Here is a 26,263-nt window from a genome sequence, read left to right as displayed (position 1 = left end):
TTTTATTTTTACTCAACTGATGCCCATGGCACTGCTCCTCTAAGGCAGGTGCTGGGTACTAGAGTTATAAGACAGATGCCGTCCCTGCCCTCACCCAGTGGAGAACAGATGCTAAACAGGAACATAAATGTCTAAGTAAAGTGGCTTCAAATGGGGTAAAGTGATACGAAGCATAAATAAATAGCGAGTGATGGGAAGAGCAACTTTACCCAAGATGAATCTTGGGCTGTGTCCGAAATGGCCATGAAAACTGTTCCAGGCAGGGAGAACAGCATGAGAAAAGGTCTTGAGGTGCACATGAACTTGGCACGTTCTACAAGCAGCAAAGAGGCCAGTGTGGCTGGAGCAGAGAGAAAGCAAGAAGGAAAGAGAGAGAGGATGAGACCCAAGACATCAGCAGGGTTGAAGGGCCTTGGAGGACTTAGATTTTTTTTTTTTTTTTTTTTTAAGATGGAGCTTTGCTCTTGTTGCCCAGGCATGATCTCGGCTCATGCCAACCTCTGCCTCCTGTGTTCAAGCGATTCCCCTGCCTCAGCCTCCTGAGTAGCTGGGATTACAGGCTTGCGCCACCACATCCGGCTAATTTTGTATTTTTAGTAGAAATGGGACTTCTCCATGTTGGTCAGGCTGGTCTCAAACTCCCGACCTCAGATGATCCGCCCGCCTCAGCCTCCCGAAGTGCTGGGATTATAGGTGTGAGCCCCTGTGCCCAGCCTGGATTTTTTTTTTTTTCTAAATTGTGGTAACATACACATCACATTAAATTTACTATTTTAGCCATATTTCCCGTTCAGTGGCATCAAGCACATTCACATTACTGTGCAGCCATCACCACTATCATCCATCTCCAGAACTTTCTCATCTTCCCAAACTGAAACTCCATCCCCATGAAGTACTCACTCCTCATCCCCCTCCTCAAGCCTCTGGCACCCACCGTTCTACTTTCTGTCTCTGTGAATCTGATGATTCTAAGGACCTTCTATGAATGGAGGAATCATATGGTATATGTCCCGGTTTATACTGTATGACTGGCTTATTTCATCAAGTATAATGTCCTCAACGTTAATCCATGTCGTAGCATGTGTCAGAATTCCCTTCCTTTTTCAGGGCTGAATAATATTCCACTTGTATGTAAATGCTATATTTTGTTTCTCCATTCATTAGGACTTTGATTTTTGCAGGGAGTTGTCAAGGGGTGCTAGGTTCTGGGGCTTCGATACAATAAGAGTAAGCTAAACTGGTTATTTTCCTCCTTCGTGGAGACCATGTTCTGGTAGGAAAAGGAACAAATAATTTATGATTACACAGAGGGTGATCAGGGCAGTGACAGGGGAAGAGTGGAGGATTGTGGGACCCAGAGGAGGTTCCTGACCTTGCCTAGGAATTGCCTAGGAAGATAGGAGGAGGAGGAAGAGGAGGAGGAGGAGGGGGAGGAGGACGAAGAGGAGGAGGAGGAAGAGGAGGAAGAAGAGGAGAAGGAGAAGGAAGAGGAGGAGGAGGAGGGAGTCCTCTAAGCTGAGACCTAGAGGATGACCGAGAAGTTATCCAGGTAAGGAGAAATGGGGAGAAGCTTCCAGACAAAAGTAACAGCAAGTGCAGACATCCTGAGATGATAGATAAGGCCAGGTGGAGAAACTGCAAATTGTCAATGAGACCAAAATATGGACTGTGAGTTATGCAGTGACAGTGACCACAAGTGGAGAGGTGCCAGGTGACCTTCATCCCCAAAAGGTGCACCTCTCCCTCCTCAGGTCTGTGAAGAACGGCGCTAAGACACAGGTGGACATCCTCTGCACCTACCTGCAGCCCCTCAATGGCCCAGGTCTGCCTATCAAGCAGGTGTTCCATGAGCTGAGCCAGCAGACCCACGGCATCACCCGGCTGGGCCCCTACTTTCTGGACAAAGACAGCCTCTACCTTAACGGTGAGCATCTCGCAGCCCCATCTCCCTGCCTCAACCCCCAACCCCCGCTGCAGCCCAGGAGGGTGTCTGTTTGCCGGTTCTCTAGGGAAAGACTTGGGGTTCAAGTCTTGGTGTTACCACTGACCCTTCCATAACCACCATGCAAGGTTGGACTTTGATTAATCCCATTTTACAGATGAAGAAACTGAGGCTTAGACAGGTTAAGCAATTTACCTTGATGGTGATGGAACCAGGATATGAGCTCCACTTGTCAGCATTCAGTGCTATGATCCACTCTACATGTTTAACTCACAGAAGAGTCTTCCTGGTGGGGGCACTTGGGGGACAAAAAACACATTTACCACTGGGCGCAGTGGCTCACACTTGTAATCCCAACACTTTGGGAGGCCAAGGCAGGCAGATCACAAGGTCAAGAGATTGAGACCACCCTGGCCAACATGGTGAAACCCTGTCTCTACTAAAAATACAAAAATTAGCTGGGTGTGGTGGTACACGCCTGTAGTCCCAGCTGCTCGGGAGGCTGAGGCAGGAGAATCGCTTGAACCCAGGAGGCGGAGGTTGCAGTGAGCCGAGATTGCACCATTGCACTCCAGCCTGGTGACAGAGCAAGACTGTCTCAAAACAAAACAAAACAAACACATTTTCCTTCCCTGTTTTCTTTTCTTTTTTTTTTTTTTTTTTTTTGAGATGGAGTCTCACTCAGTTGCCCAGGCTGGAGTGCAGTGGCGCGATCTTGGCTCACTGCAAGCTCCGCCTCCCGGGTTCACGCCATTCTCCTGCCTCAGCCTCTTGAGTAGCTGGGACTACAGGCGCCTGCCACCACGCCTGGCTAATTTTTTGTATTTTTAGTAGAGACGGAGTTTCACCGTGGTCTCGATCTCCTGACCTTGTGATCTGCCCGCCTCGGCCTCCCAAAGTGCTGGGATTACAGGCATGAGCCACCGCGCCCGGCTCCCTCCCTGTTTTCTCCTTACCATTGAGGAAGGATGGGCTTCTCTCCTACGTGAGGCCCCTATACCAGGAAGATCTAGGGGATCTAAGCTTCAGGCACACTGGGCCTCAGCATTGGTCTAGAACTCAGGAAAAGACATTTAAGAAGGCATCCCCTAACTGGGGTTCTGAGAGGCAAAGCATGACCATGGAGAATTGATAAAATAGCTCCCCTTTCATCCCCTCCACCACCAACCCAAGAACAGTGCTCATCATCATGACCCCATGAGTTGGGCACCCCATATCACTTATATGAGGTACCTTTAGGTAGGAACCAGGATGTGGAGAGACATCCTGGACTTTCATTACTCTTATTTTAGCAAAGAGGGAAACTGAGGCACAGAGAGGGGAAGGGACTTGCTCATGCCCATGCTAAGTTCTTGGCTGGTCTGGTTCTTGATGTTCTTTATTGTTATAATTACTATCATCATCATCATCCTCATTGTCTGTGTACATTTCTGGGGTACAAGTGCAATTTTGTTACATGTATAGATTGCATAGCAAGGAAGTCAGGGCTTTCAGAGTATCCACCACTCCAATAACATACATTGTATCCATTAAGTCGTTTCTCATCACCCACCCCTCCCCTACGCCCTCACCCTTCCAAGCCTCCTTTATCTGTCATTCCCCTCTCTGAGTTCTTGTCCACACATTGTTTAGCTCTCACTTATGAGTGAGAACATGTGATATTTGTCTGTCTGTGTCTGACTTGTTTCACTTAAGGTAACTTCAGTTTCATCCATGTTGCTGCAAAAGACATGGATTCATTCTTGTTTTCTAACTTTTAAGTTCAGGCATACAGGCGCAGGCTTTCTATATAGTTAAACTCGTGTCACAGGGGTTTGTTGTACAGATTATTTCATCACCCAAGTATTAAGCCTAGTACTCATTAGTTATTTTTTCTGATCCTCTCCCTCCTCCCACCCTCCACCCTCAGGTAGGCCCCAGTGTGTGTTGTTCCCCTCTATGTGTCCATGTGTTCTCATCATTTAGCTCCCACTTATAAGTGATTTTCTGTTCCTACATTAGTTTGCTAAGGATAATGACCTCCAGCTCCATCCATGTTCCTGCAAAGGAAATGATCTCATTCTTTTTTATAGCTGCATAGTATTCCATGGTGTATATGTACCACATTTTCTTTATCCAGTCTATCATTGATGGGCATTTAAGTAGATTCCACGTCTTTGCTATTGTGGATAGTACTGCAATGAACATGTGTCTTTGTGATAGAAAAATGTATATTCCTTTGGGCATATACCCAGTGATGGGATTGCTGGGTCGAATGGTAGTTCCGTTTTTAGCTCTCTGAGGAGTCGCCCCGCTGCTTTCCACAGTGGATGAACTAATTTACACCCCCACCAACAGTGTATAAGCACTCCTTTTTCTCTGCAACCTCACCAGCGTGGTTTTTTCTCTTTATGGCTGAATAGTGTTCCATTGTGGCATACATGCCACATTTTCTGTATCGATTCATCTGTTGATGGACACGTAGGTTAATTCCACATCTTTGCTATTGTGAATAGTGCTGTGATAAACACACAGGTGCAGGTTGGGTCTTGATGATCTGAGTTGACACACAGTCCCTTCGACTTGGCTGTTCCTGGGAGCTGTTCCCCCTTGTAAACTGCACAGCTTCTACGCTTCATTTTGTTCCTTCATTTAGATTTACCAAGCAGCTACTATTAACCAGGTCTTGTGCCTGGCCCCAGGGACAGAGATAGGTTACATGTGCATCCTGTCCTAATGTAATCCCCAGAGGGGCAGAGACTGTTTTTTTCTGCCCTTTAGTCCCCAAATGTAAAGGAAGGCTTGTACATAGTAAACCCTTAATAAACATTCACTGGGTGGAGGAATAGATTGGAGGAGGCCTGGAAGCGGAGGCGGGGGGCGTGGATGGACAGGAGGATAGACTTGTGAACACAAAGATAATGACAGCCTCTCACTGGAGGCATGCTAGAGACGTGAGTAGGGAAGGTCAGTGCTAATTGAAATATCAGGAAATTCTTTCTAGTGGTGAACACATTTAAGTCAAATATTAGATGATACGTAAATGTATCCATCATCTCTAGATACACAAAGGGAAAGGCATCCAGGCAGGGGCCCCTTATGGACAAAGGCATGGAGTGTCTGGGTCGGTTCCACCACCTCCTCTTATGTGTGACCTCTTTGTTTCTAGGTTACAATGAACCTGGTCCAGATGAGCCTCCTACAAGTACGTGTCTTTGAATCCAGTGCCCATTTCAATCTCCATGGGTCTTGGTTCAAGCTTTTCTCCTCATTCATAAAGGAAGCTTGCCCCAAATTCGGGCTGGTCCCCTGAGGTGGTGAGGGGCAACGTCTCAGTGGGAGGAAGAATGCTGAGTCCTTGGCCTGTTTTTAGACCTGCAGCCATAGTCTTGGCTTAGTGAATTTTCCACGCCCCTCTGGGTTGGAAGAAGAAGTTTGAACAAGCATTCCCTACAGGGATCGAGGTTAAGGTCAGATGATGACCTTGTTAGTCCATACCTCCTGATAACAAAATCTCCTCCAAGTGCCCCAGCAGGGGCTTCATGGTCAAACTGCAAACTCTGCGGGCTACTCAAGTGATTTTGGCTAAATTTGCCCATTGCCTCATCCAGTGATCCACTCATCTATCTTTCCAGCCATCCATTTTTCTATCCTTCCAGTCATCTCTCAGACACCATCCTTCCTTCCATCCATCCATCCATTCACCCATCCATCCATCCACCTATCCACCCCATTTTCCTGACCATTTACCTCCTCATCCTTCTTCCATCTGTCCTTATATCCATCTATTCATCCATCACCCATCATCCTGCCCATTCACCTGCTTGTTCCTCCTTTCTTCTGTCCTTCTATACATCCATCCATCCATCCATCCACTCATCCACCACCCACCCATCATGCCCATTCACTTGCTAGCCCCTCCTTCCTTCTCTCCTTCTGTCCATCCATCCACCCATCTTCCTGCCCATTCACCTGCTTGTCTTTCCTTCTGTCTGCTCTTTATCCATCTCTGCATCCATCCACCATCCATCCACCCTTCTCCCTATTCACCTGTTTGTCCTTCTTTCTGTCCTTCCAACCCTCCATCCATCTTTCCATTCATCCTCCTCTTCATTCACCTGTTTCCTTCTTTCTGTCTTTCCATCCATCCTTCTATTCAGCCAGCCATCTCTCCAGCCATTCTCCTCCCCATTCACTCAATTGTCCTTCCTTCCATCTGTCCTTTTATCCATCCATCCACCCATCCATCCATCCATCCATCATCCATCCATCTATCCTTCTCCCCATTCACATGTTTGTCCTTCTTTCTGTCCTTCCAACTATCCATCCATCATCCATCCATCTGTCCTTCTCCCCATTCACCTGTTTGTCCTTCTTTCTGTCCTTCCAACCATCCATCCATCTCTCCATCCATCCTCCTGCCTATTCATCTGCTTGTCTCTCCTTCCTTCTGTCCTTCCATCCATTCATCCATCTGCCCATCCACCCACTCATCCTCTCACCCATTCACCTGCTTGCCCTTCCTTCCACCTGTCCTTTTATCCATCCATCCATCTTCCATCCATTCTTCCTTCTCCCCATTCACCTGTTTGCCCTTCTTTCTGTCCTTCTAACCATCCATCCATCCTCATCTTCATTCACCTGTTTCCTTCTTTCTGTCTTTTCATCCATCCATCTATCCACCCAGCCATCTCTCCACTCACCCTTCTTCTCACTCACCCAATTGTCCTTCCTTCCTTCTGTCCTTCAATTAATTCATCCTTCTACCCATTCACTTATCCATCCATCCATCCATCCATCCATCCATCCATCCATCCATCATATGTCTACCCATCCTCCTGCCCAATTAACCTGTTTGTTCTTCTTCCTTTCCTTCCTTCTTTCATCTTTCCAACTTCTCTTCCTCGTTTTTATCTATCTTGCCTTCTTTTTTGACCCTCCAGTTGTACATTGCACCTTCTGCCCATTCATTGATCCCTTCCATTTTCCTGCCCACCCATCCACCTATCCTCTTTGTTTAACCTTTCTCTTGTTCACCCCCACCCCCACTCTCTTGGGTTAATTTCACTCACAGTCTTGCTCACTCCTCCACTCACACAGTCACTCCTTCCCTCCGTCTCATTTATGGCCCACCTGTGAACGGTTGTCCTGGCTTGGACTACTGATGAAGCCCAGGGGAGCTTCTCCCACTAGGTGATGGGCTTTGTTCCTCTCTGATGGACTGTTCCTTCCACAGCTCCCAAGCCAGCCACCACATTCCTGCCTCCTCTGTCAGAAGCCACAACAGGTATCTGGGGTCCATTTTTCCTCCTCAAAGATTAGACTAGCAGTTCAATCAGACACCTGCCCTTGTGGAGTCCCCAATTTTATGAAATAAATAGACCATCATAATGTCAGATGTTTTGGGGTGAGACACCTGGCATAATTGGGAAGGAGGAGGGCTTTCTGGAGAAAGTTTCACCTGAACTGAGTCTTTAAGGATGAGTAAGAGTGATTCAGGCAAATAGGGCATGAATAGTATAACTGAAAGAGGGGAGTCCATGAGCAAACCTTCAGTGGCCAGAAACAGCCTTAGAGTATAGGGAGAAGTGAGAGGAATTTGGTTTGCATGAAACATAAAGCTTAACCCAGACTAGATGGACAAGTGAGACTGAAAGGTCAGCAGGAGCCAGATTGGGAAGGGCCTTGAATGCCAAGTCAAGAAATTTGAACTTCATACTGAAGGCCATAGGGAGCTGTGGATGGTACTAGAGCAGGGGCAGCCATAGTGAGATCGTCATTTCAGAAAGATTCTTCTCGTGTTCAGTATAGAGAATGTCCTTTAGATAGGGCATCCAGTGAGTCTGCCAGGGTGCTAATCAGGGTGAGAGAAAATAAGACCTTAACTGGGATAGGGGAGGAGTTAGAGGATATATGTGATGAATATGCAGCAAAGGGAATTGGTGTGACTTGGAGGGGAGAAGATACGTAGCTTCTGACTTGGATGGCCACACTGGTTAATAATGAGTGCAGTCTGATCTAGTCTCAGACCAGCCCTCAGTTGCAGACGTCTCTTCTCCCCTCCTCCTGCAGCCATGGGCTACCACCTGAAGACCCTCACACTCAACTTCACCATCTCCAATCTCCAGTATTCACCAGACATGGGCAATGGCTCAGCTGCCTTCAACTCCACCGAGAGGGTCCTGAAGCACCTGGTGAGACCCTGGTCCCAGCAGCTCCCGGTGGGATAAATCCTACCCCCAACCTCTGTTCCTCGGCTTACCCTCTTCCTCCTTCCTCTCAAGCTCAGAGCCTTGTTCCAGAAGAGCAGCATGGGCCCCTTCTACTTGGGTTGCCGACTGATCTCCCTCAGGTGAGACCACTTCCTGGCCATTTGCCAGTAATGACCACCCCTTTCTCAGCCCTCCCCTGCTCCTCCCTCCTCTGCTCTCTACCTGCAGAGGTCTCAGGACTTCTCTGGAGTCCTCAAATGCCTCTCTCCCCAGGCCTGAGAAGAATGGAGCAGCCACTGGCGTGGACACCACCTGCACCTACCACACTGACCCTGTGGGCCCTGGGCTGGACATACAGCAGCTTTACTGGGAGCTGAGTCAACTGACCCATGGTGTCACCCAACTGGGCTTCTATGTCCTGGACAGGGATAGCCTCTTCATCAACGGTGAGTGTCAGGCTGAACTGGGATTTACAGTGACTTTTTAGGGGTTGGTGGGTTTTGCTTTTGAGATGGAGTCTCACTCTGTCACCCAGGCTGGAGTGCAATAGTGCAATCTCGACTCTGCAACCTCTGCCTCCCAGGTTCAAGCAATTCTCCTGCCTCAGCCTCCCAAGTAGCTGGGATTACAGGTGCATGCCACCATGCCCAGCTAATTTTTGCATTTTTAGTAGAGACAGGGTTTCACCACGTTGCCCTGGCTGGTCTCGAACCCCTGACTTCAGGTGATCCACCTGCCTTGGCCTCCCAAAGTGCTGGGATTACAGGCATGAGCCACCGTGCCTAGCCTACCATGACTATTATTTGTCCCTGTTGTATTCCCTTTCCTCTCTAAAAAAAGCAGCCCAAGGCCTGGCTGGGGGCTACCCTTCCCCAAACCAAGGAGAGAATCTTTGCTATTATTTTGAGTAAATAGCATGAAATTCTTTGACCAAATTAATGTCATAAATTGTCTCTTTCTCCTTCACTTTTGTTTCCAACTTGGTTGTGGTATAATTATCAAATACAATTATATGTATTTAAGATGTATAATGTGGTGATTTAATATATGTGTAGCTTATGAAATGATTAGCATGATCAAATTAGTTAACACTGCTATTATGTCACATAGTTATTGTGCATTTTTGTGCATCTGTGTGAGTGCGAGAGAGAGAAGAGAGAGAGAGAACACTTAAGATCTACTCTCACCGAAAATTTCAGGTTTACAATACAGTATTATTAACTATAATTACCAAGCTTTATACTCAATCCCCAGAACTTATTCATCTTATAACTAAAAGTTTGTATTTTGTGACCAACATCTCCCCATTTTCTCTATCACCACCCCCATGCCCCAGCCCCTGATAACCACCATGCCACTCTCTGCTTCTGTAAGTTTGACTTCTTCAGATCCCGCATATAAGTGAGGTCACGCAGTATTTGTCTTTCTCTGTCTGGTTTATTTCACTTAGCGTAATTCCCACCCCCCTCCCCAGTTTCATCCATAATGAATTTCAATTCAAAACCCAAGTGGCTGAGCCGTGGCATCCTTTGGGACAGGATAGCAGGGCCTTCTATATGAGGATCCTCTATGTCAGTGATTATTAGCAGGGGACACTTCTGCACTTCCGCCCCGCCCCCCACAACCGGGAGACTCTAGGCAATATACGGAAACATTTTTGGGTATCACAACTCAGAGAAGGAGGGTGCAACTAGCATCTAGTGGTTCAGTAGCCCATTTTCCAGTGCACAGGAGATGCCCATCCCAGGGAATGATCCAGCCCAAGATGCCAATAAATTCAAGGGTGAGAAATCCTGTTGTACATGGTCCCAAAGTTCCCAGGTGGGCACAAGGCTGACATTTATCACACTTTACTGTAATTACTTACTAAATTTTCTGATTCCCCCTTACCTTGTGAGCTCAACAAAATTACAGTCTTTTACGAGTGCCACTGTACCCTCGATTCTCAGTATATCAGCACATCGTAGTATGGAAAGAATCATTGCATGAGTGAGCAAATGAAAGATTAGAGTCTCTGCTGTAATTCACATTCATTCATTCATTCATTCAGCAAACATATATGGGTGGCTGTTCTGCCCCAAGCCTTGTGCTGGGTCTGGAGATGGAAGACACATTATTCTGTCTCTGAAAAACTCATACTCAGGTGAACAACAAATTAAGTGTACAATAAAGACCCCACTGCTGTTACTAACAGGATACTAAGGGAGCTGAGAGGAGGAGTAAATCAAGGAGGGCTTCCTGGAGGAGGGTGTTATGTACCCGGCCCTGTGCCGGGACACAGTAATGAATAAGACAGACATGGGCCCCTGCTGTGCTGGAGCTCCCTCTCACTGGGCTCTTGAAGTGTGAGCTTCAAGCGTTTTGCAGGAAATGAAAAGGATGCATTCCTAGAAGCGGGAACTGCATAGCACATGCAGGAAAGCTCAGTTCAGGAGAATCTGTGTAAAATTCCAGTTTTCCCTCTCTTTGGGACAACTTTCCGTCTAAGAGCTCCTGCAATGCCCAGCATGTGGATCTGAAATTGACTGATTCTGACAGTAGGCAGGGGACCCTTGGACCATTCTGGCTCTGCATTTTGTGATCAGCATTTCCTCACTATATGTTGTATTTTCTTCTTCTCTGTGGCTCCAGGCTATGCACCCCAGAATTTATCAACCCGGGGCAAGTACCAGATAAATTTCCATATTGTCAACTGGAACCTCAGTAATCCAGACCCCACGTCCTCAGAGTACATCGCCCTGCTGAGGGACATCCAGGACAAGGTAGGGCATCTCTCACCCCTCCCGTCTTCCCTGCCCTGTGTGCTTCTCTGCCTCTTCTACCTGATTTGTCTATTAAGTGATCATTTCAAATGCTTCACTTCACTACATATTCTGAGTTCTCTCTCAGTTTCCAAAAGAGCTCTCTTGACTACCATTCCCATTTCCCAGATGGGCAAACTGAGGCTCAGAATGGGGCGTGGTGTGCCTAGGGTCACACAGTGCTTTAGGAGCAGAGTTAGGATTTGAACTCTGGTCCCCTTTGCTCCAAGTACTGTGTTTTTTCCACTGGCATCAGCGGCCCCTCCACCCCCAAGAGATCTCCATCTCACCCACTCTCCCTACCTATCCTTCTAGGTCACCACACTCTACAAAGGTAGCCAACTACATGACACATTTCGCTACTGCCTGGTCACCAACTTGACGTAAGTTCTGAAGGTCACAAGCAGTGGCCAAGCTTGTGGCTGTGTCTCTGAGCACCCTTGAACTAGACATCCCCAGTAGGGTACCCATTCTCCCCTATATCCCTGTTAGCTAATCCTACCATCTCCTCCCATAAATCCTCAAGGTAGGGAGTGAGGATTAACCTCATGGAGCCACCAACTCCCCACATCCACCTTCTTCTTTTTTTTCTGGACACTTGGGAAAAGGTAACGTTCTGATGTAGAACTCAAAATATTAGCCCGATAATAATATTTAACATCAACCAGCCTCCTCTCATTTAATTCTCACAACAGTCTCTATGAGTTGAGTGCAAAGATCATCCCTGTGGTGCAGATGGGAAAATCGAGGGTCAGAAAAGTGAACTTCCCAAGAACTGTCAAGGTTGGGATTTGAACCCAGGTCTCTGATGACTGGAGGAAGGAATGAAGACATCTATATTTGGGAAGAGGAGGATTACAGGACACAGGGGCTGACTTTGCATATTTCTAAACTTCAAGGATTTTGTATTTCAGTTGGGGATACGGAGATGGTTAATGGGAACAAAAAACTAGAAAGAATGAATAAGACCTAGTATTTGCTAGCACAACAGGGTGACTATAGTCAAAAATAATTTGATTGTACATTTTAAACATTTTAAATCGATAACTAAGGTGTATGCTTGGATTGTTTGTAACACAAAGGATATATGCTTGAGGGGATGGATACCCCATTTACTCTGACGATTATTATGTATTACATGCTTGTATCAAAATATCTCATGTACCCCATAAATACAAAAACAACTACTAGGCACCCACAAAAATTACAAACAAATAAAATCAAAAGTAGGGTGGGCACAGTGGCTCACGCCTATAATTCCAGCACTTTGGGAGGCCAGGGCAGGCGGATCTCTTGAGCCCAGAAGTTCAAGACCAGCCTGGGCAACATAGGGAGACCTAGTCTCTACAAAAAAATACAAAAATTAGCCAGGCATGGTGGCACACACCTGTAGTCCCAGCCACTTGGGAAGCTGAGGTGGGAGGATCACCTGACCCTAGGAGGCTGCACTCCAGCGTGGGTAACAGAGTGAGACCGTATCTCAAACAAACAAAATAAAATAATAAAAAGTAGAAATCAAGAGGGGAAAAGTGGGAGAAATTGGGATAATTTTAACAATACCTTCCACCAGAGTGATGGTGAAGAATGCATAAGTCACTTCTTAGGGGTCTTGATCTATAAAAAAATGTTGATTATTGTTACTGTTATTGCTTCTAGATGTAATTCCTGGAAGCCTTCCTTTTTTTTTTTTTTTTTTTGAGATGGAGTCTCGCTCTGTTGCTCAGGCTGGAGTGCAGTGGTGTGACCTCTGCTCACTGCAACTGCCTCCTGGGTTCAAGCAATTCTCCTGCCTCAGCTCCCCCATGTAGCAGGGACTACAGGCAGGTGCCACCACTCCTGGTGAAGTTTTGTATTTTTATTAGAGATGGGGTTTTGCCATGTTGGTCAGGCTGGTCTCAAACTCCTGACCTCAGGCGATTTGCCCGCCTCGGCCTCCCAAAGTGCTGGGATTATAGGCGTAAGCCACTGCATCCAGCCGAAGGCCTCCCATTTTGATCAGGACCCTTCTCTAGACTGGGGGTGGGGGCAGCTAGGCACCCCACCACCACCTTGCCTCTAGATCTTTGGCTCTTTAAAGACGGCAACCCATGACCCTGCTGATGCTGAGTACTGGCTGAATTCCTGTGGTCTCTGTCCCTAGGATGGACTCCATGTTGGTCACTGTCAAGGCATTGTTCTCCTCCGATCTGGACCCCAGCCTGGTGGAGCAAGTCTTTCTGGATAAGACCCTGAATGCCTCATCCCATTGGCTGGGCTCCACCTACCAGCTGGTGGACATCCATGTGACAGGTACAAGCTGGGGTGGCTGGTTTCATACTGGAAGAGGTGGGGTTATGAGGAAAGATGGGGCTTCTCGGTACCAGTGAAATTGGTGGAGGCTCTAGAGAGAGAAAGGGAGGCTTTCTGGAGACCCTTGTAGATGATCTCTGGCAGGAGATTATCCAACGAGGCAGGAACAGAACACTCAGTCATTGCACCTAAGAGAATAGCTATTTTTACATATTAAAAAAATTGTGTTGAATGAATGAATCAATAAATCATTTTTTGAATCAATTTATTGATTCTTTTAATTAAAGAATAAGTGATTCATTAAAAATTGATTCTTTAATTAATTGATTAATTGATTTAATTGACTAATAATTGATTAATTGATTTGAGTATTGATTTAATTGATTAACTGATCAATTAAAATGGTTGATTAATTAAATGAATGAATCAATCAATGAAGAAGTCATTCATTCATTCAATAAACAATGGAAGTAAACACATACTGATGATACAGTGTGATCATTGCTATGATAAGGGAATTTCAGGAGCCTGTGGGAGCCCCAAGGAGGAACACACAACCTTGTCTTGGAAAGTTTTGTGTAGGAAGGGGTGAAGAAGCTGAGATCTGACAGAGAATGGGACCTAGCCAGGGGTAATAGATGGAGAACAGAGCTCCATGCATCTATAACCTAGAAGATAAAAAGAATATGGCCTTTTCCCGGGCATGGTGGCTCACACCTGTAATCCTAGCACTTTCAGAGGCCAAGGCGGGTGGATCACCTGAGGTCAGGAGTTCGAGACCAGTCTGACCAATATGATGAAACCCCATCTCTACTAAAAATACAAAAATTAGCCAGACCTGGTGGTGTGTGCCTGTAATCCCAGCTACTTGGGAGGCTGAGACAGGAGAATCGCTTGAACCCGGGAGGCAGAGGTTGCAGTGAGCCGAGATCGCGCCATTGCACTCCAGCCTGGGCAACAAGAGCGAAACTGCATCTCAAAAAAAAAAAAAAAAAAAAAAAAGGATATGGCATTTTGGGGGAAGTTTAAGAAGATTGGTGTAGCTGGAGCATCCACTTTGATATTGGAGAGGTGACAGTTGAAGCCAAAGATGTGGGCAGAGACTTTGTTGGGTACTGGAATGGCTTGAGGAGGAACTTGACACACTCATGAGCTCTGCTTTAGAAAGAAAGTGAAATGAATTCTGCTTATCCTCTGGGTGCTGTGTGCAGAATGGAGGGTGGAGGGAGAGAAGAGCAGAGTCAGGAAGACCCTTTACGAACAAAGATCATCAGTTAGAAGACTCTGGGTTGCTCAGCACCTACGCTTGCTGACTACACCCCCAGAGAAACCCAGTCTCTTTCACCCCATGTTGTAGGCAATGCTTATAATGCTTGGTAGAAAGAGAGTTGGACAGGTAGATGGGTGGATGGATGCAAGTTGGACAGATGGATGGAGGAAGATCCTCCATCCAATATAGAGCTGTTACCTAAAACCCTCTATCCCACCTTTAAAATCCTAGCTCAGCTGGGCACGGTGGCTCACACCTGTAATCCCAGCACTTTGGGAGGCCAATGCGGGTGGATCACCTGAGGTCGGGAGTTTGAGACCAGCCTGACCAACATAGAGAAAACATGTCTCTACTAAAAATACAAAAAATAAAATAAATTAGCCAGGCATGGTGGTGCATGCCTGTAATCCCAGCTACTCAGGAGGCTGAGGCAGGAGAATGGCTTGAACCCAGGAGGTGGAGCTTGCAGTGAGCCAAGATCACGCCATTGCACTCCAGCCTGGGCAAAGAGAGTTAAACTGTCTCAAAAAAACAAAACAAAACAAATGACCTCCCCTCCAGAAAAAAAAAAAAACAAACCTAGCTCAGCTCACAATGCCAGAAATAAGTTAAGCTAGCTGGAATAATCTCTTTCTTAAAACCCTGACTTGAGAGTGAATTTTTACATCCTTTTTTTAAAATTCTAGAAATGGAGCCATCAGTTTATCAACCAACAAAACCAACAAGCAGTTCCAGCACCCAGCACTTCTACCTGAATTTCACCATCACCAACCTACCATATTCCCAGGACATATCCCAGCCAAGCACCACCAATTACCAGAGGAACAAAAGGAATATTGAGGACGCGGTGAGAAGGGGGTGGTGTGTCCACTCTATTGCATGCAGAAATCGACTTACGCATTCTGGGTAGCCACAGGGTGACTTTTTATAACAATCCACAAAGACAGGTTCTTATTCCCATTTAAGATGCAAGCACAGAGAGGTTCAGTAGCTGACCCAAGGTCACACAGCTAAGTCATACCCTAGAAGAGCATGTCCTTTGATATACACACCTGGGCAAGTGGTTGTCATGACAAGAAACAAAATAGATGGAGAAGTGTGCTCAGTGGTTGAAAATTCTCTGATGCTACCGGGACCAGGATTCTGACCTGAGAAACATCGCCCTGTCTTTCAGCTCAACCAACTCTTCCGAAATAGCAGCATCAAGAGCTATTTTTCTGACTGTCAAGTTTCAACACTCAGGTGAGTTCTAACTCAGGACCTAATGACTCTAGGAACTTCTGCTGTCCTTTAAATAGAAGTGTTCCCAAGCCATAGCTTTGATGGAAAAGAGCCCTAGAAATAGAGAGCTGTTAACTAAAAACCAACTTTTTCCTAAAGCTGGAACCCAGCTGGCTCCAACACTCAAGAGCACTGGTGTAAATCTCAGCAGACATAAAGGTACCTGGTGCTGAGGCCATGGACTCTAGAGTGTAGAATCGACTTCATCAAGACATTGGCTACTGAAATCAGGACCCATGGAAGATGGGGGAAGGAGGGGACTAAAACCAGATTACTTAGATTCCAGCAGCCTAACTGTGCTTTTCTTTTTTTCTTTTTTTTTCTTTTTTTTTGAGACGGAGTCTCGCTCTGTCGCCCAGGCTGGAGTGCAGTGGCTGGATCTCAGCTCACTGCAAGCTCCGCCTCCCGGGTTTACGCCATTCTCCTGCCTCAGCCTCCTGAGTAGCTGGGACTACAGGCGCCCGCCATCTCGCCCGGCTAGTTTTTTGTATTTTTTAGTAGAGATGGGGTTTCACCATGTTAGCCAGGATGGTCTCGATCTCCTGACCTCGTGATCCGCCCGTCTTGGCCTCCCAAAGTGCTGGGATTACAGGCGTGAGCCACCGCGCCCGGCCCTAACTGTGCTTTTCAATGAGAGGTATCAATTCCAATGGGGGAATACCAATGATTTTTTTGTTTTTTTTTTTTTTTTTGACAACTGCCCTGAGAACAGGCTTTCCTCACTAAACAAATTCTGAGTCAGAACAAATAAAGATAAGCCCTGAGAATAGGGCTTTTTCAAGGAGCTGCCAAGCAGATCAAATAGTGACAAGGTTCTGCGGATTGATGTCTGCAGCACTCTCAAGCTATTTTGACTGCTAGGCGGCTGGTTTTCGCAGCTATCATGATTGTGAGGCTACTGGTTTTCAACATGACCGAGGATCTTGCTGGATGCAGTGGCTCGCAAGTGTAATCCCAGCACTTTGGGAGGCCAAGGTGGGTGTACCGCTTGAGCTCAGGAGTTTGAGACCAGCCTGGGCAATATGGTGAAAACCCATCTCTACAAAAAATAACAAAAATCAGCTGAGCATAGTGGTGTGTGCTTTAGTCCCAGTTACTTAGGTGGCTGAGGTGAGAGGATGGCTTGAGCCCAGGAGGCAGAGGTTGCAGTGAGCTGAGATTGTGCCATGCACTCCAGCCTGGGCAACAGAGCCAGGGCCTGTCTCAATAATAACAATAATAATAAAAATAAAATACTGAGGATCTTGAAAGAGCACTGTGGAAATAATGCAAGTTAAAATGCCACAAAGCTTGCTCTTTTTTTTGAGATTTAACACCTTCCTTAACTAAACACCCCTTGAAGTTTTGCAAGCCTTTGGTTCCCTTCTACACTTCTGGAAAAATTGATTTGGACTATTTTGGCCATTGTTCTCATTGATTTTATGGGTATTCAGAAGTCGTTACCCCAACATTCCAATGTTACCCCAACATTAAAAATAATTATTTTTAAAATAATTATTTTAAAAATTAAAAAATTATTTATTTTATTGATTTATTTGAGACAGAGTCTCCCTCTGTTGCCCGGGCTGGAGTGCAGTGGCACAATCTCAGCTCACTGCAAACTCCACTTCCCAGGTTCAAGCAATTCTCCTGCCTCAGTCTCCCAAGTAGCTGGGATTACGGGCGTGTGCCACCACACCCGGCTAATTTTTGTGTTTTTAGTAGAGATGGGGTTTCACTGTGTTGGCCAGGCTGGTCTCAAACTCCTGATCTTGAGTGATCCACCCACCTTGGCCTCCCAAAGTGCTGGGATTACAGGCATGAGCCATCATGCCTGGCCTCCCTGTAGCTATTTTTAAATGAATTAAGTAGAATAAAATTAGAAATTCAGTTCTTCTCCCACACTAGCTGCATTTTAAGTGTTTAATAACAACATGAAGCTACTAATGGCTGCATTGTGTCGTGCAGATGTGGAATTCTTTTGTTTGTTTTTTGTTTTGTTTTTGAGATGGAGTCTTGCTCTGTCACCAGGCTGGAGTGCAGGGGCACGGTCTCGGCTCACTGCAATCTCTACTCCCTGGTTCGAGCGATTCTCCTGCCTCAGCCTCCCGAGTAGCTGGGATTACAGGCACACGCCACCACATGCAGCTAATATTTGTATAGATGGTCTCGATCTCCTGACCTCATGATCCACCTGCCTGAGCCTCCCAAAGTTTTGGGATTACAGGCGTGAGCCACTGTGCCTGACTGACATAGAATGTTTACATCATTGCAGAAAGTTCTTACAAGAAGACTCTAGAAGGAGAAAGCCTAGAATCATGATAAAATTGCAGATCTCTTTCCTTATCCCTTGTCCCCTTCCAGGTCTGTCCCCAACAGCCACCACACGGGGGTGGATTCCCTGTGTAACTTCTCGCCACTGGCTCGGAGAGTAGACAGAGTTGCCATCTATGAGGAATTCCTGCGGATGACCCGGAATGGTAGCCAGCTGCAGAACTTCACCCTGGACAGGAGCAGTGTCCTTGTGGATGGTAAAGCTCCCTGGGCCTTTGGGGCTGGGGTGGCAACTCCCACTTCCTCACCTGGGACCTTCCCTGGGAATCTGAAGGCTTGGGGATGATTCATCATCGAACTTTCTCAGACTGGGAGAAAGTGGCTTAGTTCTCCTAGGCGTGACCCATCATTGGAGGAAAGAAAAGGATGCCCGAGGGATACGGGAGGCATTTGCCCTCTTCTGGCCGGCTCTGTGACCTCAGGCTAGTCACATCTCCTCTCTGGACTTCTTATCTCTGTACTTAGCAAGTCACTTGGTTTTTGGTTCCCTTCTTGCCTGCCCTAGATGGTATTGCTCCTCCACCCCCAGGCAGCTGCAGTGTGAAACAATTACCCTGATTAGTTGTTGTTGTTGTGTGGTTTATTTGTTTGTTTGCTTTTGAGAGAGGGTCTCACTCTGTCACCTAGGCTGGAGTGCAGTGACATGATCTCAGCTCACTGCAGCCTCAACCCCTGGGCTCAAGCAATCCACCCATCTCAGCCTCCCAGATAGCTGGGACTATAGCCATGTGCCACCATCCCCGGATAATTTTTGTATTTTTTCTAAAGATGGGGTTTGGCGATGTTGCCCAGGCTGGTCTTGAACTCCTGAGCTCAAGCATGTCACCTGCTTCAGCCTCCCAAAGTGCTGGGATTACAGGCAGGCATGCACCACTGCACCTGGCTCTGGTTTTTTTGTGTTGGTTTTTTTCTTTTAGAGGCAGGGTCTCGCTCTGTTACCCAGAATGAAGTGCAGTGGTGCAATCATAGCTCACTGCAGTCTTGAACTCCCGGGCTCCAGCGAGCCTCCCACCTCAGCCTCCCGAGTTGCTGGGACTACAGGCACGTGGCACCACACCTTGCTAATTTCTAAATTTTGTGTAGAGGGTGGGTCTCACTATGTTGCCCAGACTGGTCTCTAAATCCTGGCCACAAGTGATCCTCTTGCTTCAGCAGGTCAATAGGGCTTCCAGTTTCAAGTTGTATGTGACTCATCCTCAACCTATGTGGTAGGATGGACCTATTTTCCAACTCCAGGGATGGCTTCAAGGTGACTCAACTTTCCATATCCAAATTTACCCATTCAAAGAATAGTTACATACATTGTACCATGTATCAGGAATATAACAGAGAGTAACTGCTTTTTCACCACTATATTCCAAGAACCCCATATTCTGCCTGGCACATAATAAACACTCAACTCATATTTACAGAAGAAATAACTAGATTTCATATGAGGTTCTTTTCAAGTCAAATGTGAACAACGTGTTAGATAGGACCTTCCAGTGCCTGTGTGCCCTGTCCTTGGTTCTGATTTATTGTTGTGCAAGAGAGCACTGTTGATTCTTCAGAATCAACAGGCCTTTCACATGCCTTTTTCTTATTTTACCAATTTGCTTTTTAAAAATAAAAATTGTTGTCAGCTCACAGGCTTTCTAAAACCAGGCCATGGACCCAGCAGGGCTGTAGTTTGCCAAACCTTGCCTTGAATCAGCCCATCCAATAGAACTTTCTGCAGTGATAGAAAATGTTTCTATCTGTGCCATTCAGCACAGAGCCATGCATGATTACTAAGTGCTTGAGGTGTGGTTAATGTAACTGAGATACTGAAGTTTTAATTTTATTTAATTTTAATTTAAAAGCCACTTGTGGCTGCTCCATATTGCACACTACTTTTTAAAATTATTATTTGTATATATTTAAGGGATACAAGTGCAATTTTGTTGCATGGATCTATTGCTCGATGGGGAAGTCTGGGCTTTTAGGGTATCCATTACCTGAATAATGTACATTGTACCCATTGAGTAATTTCTCATCATCCACTCTCCTCCACTCCCCAACCCTTCCAAGTCTCCACTCTCTATTATTCCACTCTTTATGTCCATGCCTATGCATTATTTAGCACTGACATGTCTATGCATTATTTAGTCAAATACATGTGCTATTTGACTTCCTGTATATGAGTTGTTTGACCTTCACTTCCTTCCATGTTGCTGCAAAAGACATTATTTCATTCTTTTTTATGCCTGAGTGGAATTGCATTGTGTGTGTATGTGTGTGTGTGTGTATGTGTGTGTGTATGTGTATGTGTGTGTGTGTGTGTGTGTATGTGTGTGTGTGTGTAGAGAGAGAAAGAGATATCACATTTTCTTTATACACTCCTCCATTGATGGACACTTAGGTTGAGTCTATATCTTTGCTATGGTGAATAGTTCTGTGATGAACACACAGGTGCAGGTGTCTTTTTGACACAATTATTTATTTTCCTTTGTGTAGATACTCAGTTGTGGGATTCCTGGGTCAAATGGTAGTTCCATTTTTAGTTCTTTGAGAAATCTCCATACGTTTTTCATAGAGATTGTACTAAATTACATTCCCACCAACACTGTGTAAGAGTTCGCTTTTCTGGCATCCTTTCCAACATCTGTTATTTTTTGTCTTTTTAGTAATAGCCATTCTGACTGGTGTAAGGCGGTATCTCATCATGGTTTTAACCTGCATTTCTCTGATTATTAGTGATGTTGAGCATTTTTTCATATACTTATTAGTCATTGGTATGTATTCCACATCTTTAAGAAGTTGACTATAGGCTGGGCGTGGTGGCTCACACCCGTAATCCCAGCACTTTGGGAGGCTGAGGCAGGCAGATCACGAGGTCAGGAATTCAAAACCAGCCTGGCCAACATGGTGAAACCCTGTCTCTACTAAAAATACAAAAAATTAGCCAGGCATGGTGGTGCACACCTGTAATCCCAGCTACTTGGGAGGCTGAGGCAGGAGAATCGCTTGAACCCAGGAGGCGGAGGTTGCAGTGAGATGAGATCACATCATTGCACTCCAGCCTGGGTGACAGAGCAAGACTCCATCTTGAGAAAAAAAAAGAAGTTGGCTATAACAGAGTTGTAGAAGTAGAAGAATCAGTAACCCTTCTCCCCATGCCTGATGGTGGCTTTACATCCCTATCTTCATGGAGTTTGTGCTGTAATGAGGAATAACAAGAACAAGCAGTTGTCAATTATAAATTATTTGATGTGAACTTATTCATACATGGGTGTGGTCATCAGGGAAGGCTTCCTGGAGGAAATGACATTGAAGGTGAATTCTAAAAGATGACGATAAAACCACCAAGTGAAGGAGAGCTTAAATGTGTTTTTAGGCAGAAGAAAAAGCTTTTGGGTAAGAATTTATAAACCTAGAGAGATCCCATGAGTTTCCAACTGCGATGATCCATTCTCTCCACCACCGCCATTGGGCCCAGCCCAATTTAGGTCCACCATGCCCAGAGGCATGAATTTAACTTATGACACTCTTGTAGTGGGATAATGGCTTTGGGCTTATGTAGCCACATGTCCTCATTTTTTTAGAGATACAAATTGAAATATTTGGGGTGAGATGTCATGATGTCCACTCAACTCTAAAACTTCAGCAAAAATATTTACTTTCACTGAAATGTTAATAAATCATAAATTGGATGTATATGTTTTAGTTGGAGGAAATATAAATCACTAAATCTAGGTGATGAATATTTATTGTACTCTTCTCTCTGCTTTTTTGTATGCTTGTAAAATTGTATTTAACAGAATAAGACACACTCGGCCAGGCATGGTGGCTCACACCTGTAATCCCAGCACTTTGGGAGGCCGAGATGGGTGGCTATCACGAGGTCAGGAGTTTGAGACCAGCCTGTCTAACATGGTAAAATCCCATCACTACTAAAAAAAAAAATACAAAAATTAGCCGGGCGTTTTGGCAGGTGCCTGTAATCCCAGCTACTTGGGAGGTTGAGGCAGGAGAATTGCTTGAACCCGGGAAGTGGAGGTTGCAGTGAGCCAAGATCACGCCACTGCAATCTAGCCTGAGCAACAGAGCAAGACTCCATCTCCAAAAGAAAAAAAAGAATAAGACATACTCACATGCACCCTCCATTTCTTTCGTTTCTAGGGTATTCTCCCAACAGAAATGAGCCCTTAACTGGGAATTCTGGTAAGTCTCAAAGAAGCCCCAGCCCAGGGTAGGGAGGGGGTAACCTGAGGGTGCTTTGCCTTGTCCAAGAGCACCAGGCACACAGAGTCTTGGATGAGGATCAAAGTTGACCAACCCATGGCAAAGACTATTGAGGCATCGTGAAGGGATAGCAGGGATCCTGGCTTGCTGGGGACCCACTTTCTGGGGGCATCAGAGGCTTGAGGTGTTGAGCCACTAAGCTCTCCTCCCCAGGGCTGTGCCCATCCTCAGGCCACATAGGGTCCAAGAAGGAGCCCTAGGACATGGCAGGAGGTGGCTCACCCCAGCCCTTGTCTCCCCAGACCTTCCCTTCTGGGCCATCACCCTCATCTGCTTGGCAGTACTCCTGGGACTCATCACATGCCTGATCTGCGGCTTCCTGGTGAGCAAGGAAGGGTTGCTTGTCTTCTTACTATTGGGTTGTAAGACTGCTTAATATATTACAAAACCATACTATGCTATACACAAGTCCTTTGCTGGATATATGTTTTGCAAATATTTTCTCCCAGTTCACGCAGTGGCTTTCCTATTTTCTTTCTATAATTTTATTTTTAATTAATTGACAAACAATGAATGCATATATTTAGGGGATACAATGTGATGCTTTGGTATATGTACAATTATGGAATGACTCAATCAAGCTAATTAATATGTCCCTCACCTCTCATAGTTATTATTTCTTCGTGGTGTGAACATTGGCAACCTATACTCTTAGCAATTTTGAAATCTACGTTATTATTAACTATAGTTACTATGTTGTGCACATCTCAAAAACTTCACAACCTATATGCTGATTACAAGATATTGAGTGAAAAAGTGATTGCAAAGAGTGTAAACAAAAGAATATAAGAGAAAAATGTAACAACATTAGTCATTAGGGAGATATACATGGAAGGCACAATGAGAGGCCACTTTGCACAAGAATGGATAAAATTGAAAAGATTGACTATAACAAGTGTTGATGAAAATGTGACAGAACTGGAACTCTCATAAAGTGCTAGTGGAAAATAGCTTGGCCATTTCTTTGAAAATTACACACAACCTACCATAAGACCCTACCATCCCACTCCTAGTAGTTTATTTAAGAGAAATAAAAACATATGTCTATATGAAGACTTGTACATAAATAAATGTTCATAACAGCTTTGTTTGTAATAGCCAAACTCTGAAAACAACCCTAATGTTCATTAACAAATATATCCTGACAATGGAATATTATTCAGCAATGAAAAGGAATTAATTATTAATACATTAATAAAGTATACAGCAACATGTATAAATTGCAAAATAATTATGCCTAGTGAAAGAATCCAGACAAAGAAAAAAGTACATGCCATATGATTCCCTTTATAGACAAATTCTAGAAAATACAAACTAATCGCCGGGCTCAGTGGCTCACGCCTGTAATCCCAGCAATTTGAGAGGCCGAGGTGGGCAGATCACCTGAGGTCAAGAGTTCAAGACCAGCCTGACCAACATGGAGAGAGACCCCCATCTCTACTAAAAATACAAAATTAGCCGGGCTTGGTGGCACATGCCTGTAACCCCAGCTACTTGGAAGGCTGAGGCAGGAGAATCGCTTGAACCCAGGAGGCAGAGGTTGTGGTGAGCCGAGATTGCGCCATTGTACTCCAGCCTGGGCAACAAGAGCAAAAGTTCGAAGGAAGGAAGGAAAGGAAGGAAAGGAAGGAAAGGAAGGAAAGGAAAGGAAAGGGAAGGAAGGAAGGAAGGAAGGAAGGAAGGAAGGAAGGAAGGAAGGAAGGAAAGAAAGAAGGAAGGAAGGACGGACAAACTAATCTCTAAGGACAGGAATCAGATTAGCAGTTGCCTGGGAATGAAAATTGTTTGCAGTGGCAGGGAAAAAGGAACTGTAAAAGAGCAGGAGGAAAGTTGTGTGTGTGTGTGTGTGTGTGTGTGTGTGTGTGTGTGTGTGTTTTCTTTTTTCTTGAGACGTAGTCTCTGTCGCCCAGGCTGGAGCACAATGGCATGATCTTGGTTCATTGCAACCTCTGCCTCTCAGGTTCAAGTGTTTTTCCTGCCTCAGCCTCCCAAGTAGCTGGGATTACAGACACACACCACCACACCCAGCTAATTTTTGTATTTTTAGTAGAGACGGGGTTTTACCATGTAGGCCAGGCTGGTCTCGAACTCCTGACCTCTGGTGATCCACCTGCCTCGGCTTCCCAAAGTGCTGGGATTACAGGTGTGAGCCACCGTGCCTGGCCAGGAAGAAAGTTTTAGGAACGATGGATGGACGTTCCTTATGTTGACTGTGGTGATAGTTCAGTAAGTTATGATCAGAACTTATTCAAAACATTCACTTTAAATCTGTGCAGTTTATTTTATGTCAGTTATGCCTCAGTTAAGCCAGACAGGTGTAGAGGAGGAAGGGAGGGAGAGAGAGGGAGAGGCTGAGATCAGGACCAAAAGCCAGAGAGAAAGAGACTGAGAATGAGATGAGAGAGAGATGATATTTAGACAGAAGATAGGAGATAGATGATTGATAGTTGATAGATGATTGGTGGATAGCTGATAGGTAGATGATAGATAGATGATTTTTGATAGATAATTGATAGATAAATTGATAGGTAACAGGTATTTGATAGATATTGATAAGTAGATGATAAATAGATGACTGGTGGATGACAGGTGATTGATAGATGATTGATAGATTATAAATAGATGATTGACAGGTGAGAGAAAATTGATAGTTATTGATTGGTAGATAATTGATTCACAGATAGATAAATATTGATAGCTAGATGATAGATAAACAAATAATTGGGGCCGGGCGCGGTGGCTCAAGCCTGTAATCCCAGCACTTTGGGAGGCCGAGACGGGCGGATCACGAGGTCAGGAGATCGAGACCATCCTGGCTAACACGGTGAAACCCCGTCTCTACTAAAAAATACAAAAACTAGCCGGGCGAAGTGGCGGGCGCCTGTAGTCCCAGCTACTCGGGAGGCTGAGGCAGGAGAATGGCGTGAACCCGGGAGGCGGAGCTTGCAGTGAGCTGAGATCCGGCCACCGCACTCCAGCCTGGGCGACAGAGCCAGACTCAGTCTCAAAAAAAAAAAAAAAAAAAAAAAAAAAAAAAAAATAATTGGTAGATATGTGATATATTGATAAAGAAATTCGGGGCAAGAGGAGAGAGAAATGAAGAGGATATCGGAGGGGGAAAAATTTTTTTAAACCGAGAGTGAAACAAGGAGAGAGAAGAAAAGAAAGTGGTGAAAAGAGGAAAAGAACTGAGGGAGAAATTAAATGAAACAATGAAGGGAGACAGAGGAAGCATCAGGCCTCTGGCTTTGGCCATATTCTCACCCCTGTGGCCTCCCCTCCCTGGATGGCTGACCAGTCCATTCTCACACCTTCTCCTCACCCTCATAGGCGACCACTCGCTGGCGGAAGAAGGAAGAATACAGCTTCCGGCAACAGTGCCCAGGCTACTACCAGTCACACCTAGACCTGGAGGATCTGCAATGACTGGAACTTGCCGGTGCCCGGGGTCTCTTTTCCCCAGCCAGGGTCCAAAGTAGCTTGGCTGGGGCAGAAATAAACCATATTGGTCGGACACAGTCTCTGAGCCTTCCTTTACGTGACCCCTGACTGGTTCATGTTGGACTAAGAGAACAATCTTCCCCCTTCGTGAAGTCCCGAAGGCAACTCTCAGTTGTGTTTTGTGGTTTTGCACCATGTCATCCCTTGGGAACACCAGAATTGGTGAAAATGGTTGTATTAGGCTGTTCTTGCACTGTGATAAAGAAATACCTGGCCGGGAACGGTGGCTCACGCCTGTAATCCCAGCACTTTGGGAGGCCTAGGCGGATGGATCACTTGAGGTCAGGAGTTCGAGACCAGCCTGGCCAACTTGGTGAAACCCTGTCTCTACTAAAAATACAATAATTAGCCAGGCATGGTGGTGCATGCCTGTAATGCCAGCTACTTGGGAGGCTGAGGCACGAGAATCACT

The 26,263-nt window shown here is 45.6% G+C and overlaps 1 protein-coding gene across 1 annotated transcript in view; it reads left to right on the top strand.

Moving 5' to 3' along the window:
* The window catches only part of MUC16 (mucin 16, cell surface associated), a 144,822-nt gene extending 118,954 nt beyond the window's left edge, over positions 1-25,868 (top strand). The window contains exons 74-88 of the mRNA XM_025367835.1: positions 1,752-1,924; positions 5,091-5,126; positions 7,158-7,208; positions 7,994-8,115; positions 8,206-8,273; positions 8,407-8,579; positions 10,765-10,895; positions 11,250-11,317; positions 13,075-13,223; positions 15,180-15,340; positions 15,668-15,735; positions 18,118-18,284; positions 22,228-22,269; positions 22,593-22,672; positions 25,681-25,868. Of these exons, the coding sequence (XP_025223620.1) occupies positions 1,752-1,924; positions 5,091-5,126; positions 7,158-7,208; positions 7,994-8,115; positions 8,206-8,273; positions 8,407-8,579; positions 10,765-10,895; positions 11,250-11,317; positions 13,075-13,223; positions 15,180-15,340; positions 15,668-15,735; positions 18,118-18,284; positions 22,228-22,269; positions 22,593-22,672; positions 25,681-25,776 (1,585 nt within the window). The 3' untranslated portion in view covers positions 25,777-25,868. The remainder of the gene's footprint in view (positions 1-1,751; positions 1,925-5,090; positions 5,127-7,157; positions 7,209-7,993; positions 8,116-8,205; positions 8,274-8,406; positions 8,580-10,764; positions 10,896-11,249; positions 11,318-13,074; positions 13,224-15,179; positions 15,341-15,667; positions 15,736-18,117; positions 18,285-22,227; positions 22,270-22,592; positions 22,673-25,680) is intronic.
* The last annotated feature ends 395 nt before the right edge of the window (positions 25,869-26,263 follow it).

Source organism: Theropithecus gelada, chromosome 19 (assembly GCF_003255815.1).
Source record: "Theropithecus gelada isolate Dixy chromosome 19, Tgel_1.0, whole genome shotgun sequence".
In the NCBI taxonomy this organism is placed as follows: Eukaryota; Metazoa; Chordata; class Mammalia; order Primates; family Cercopithecidae; genus Theropithecus; species Theropithecus gelada.
Note: the sequence above shows the minus strand (reverse complement) of the source record. Positions and strands in the feature narration are given on the sequence as shown.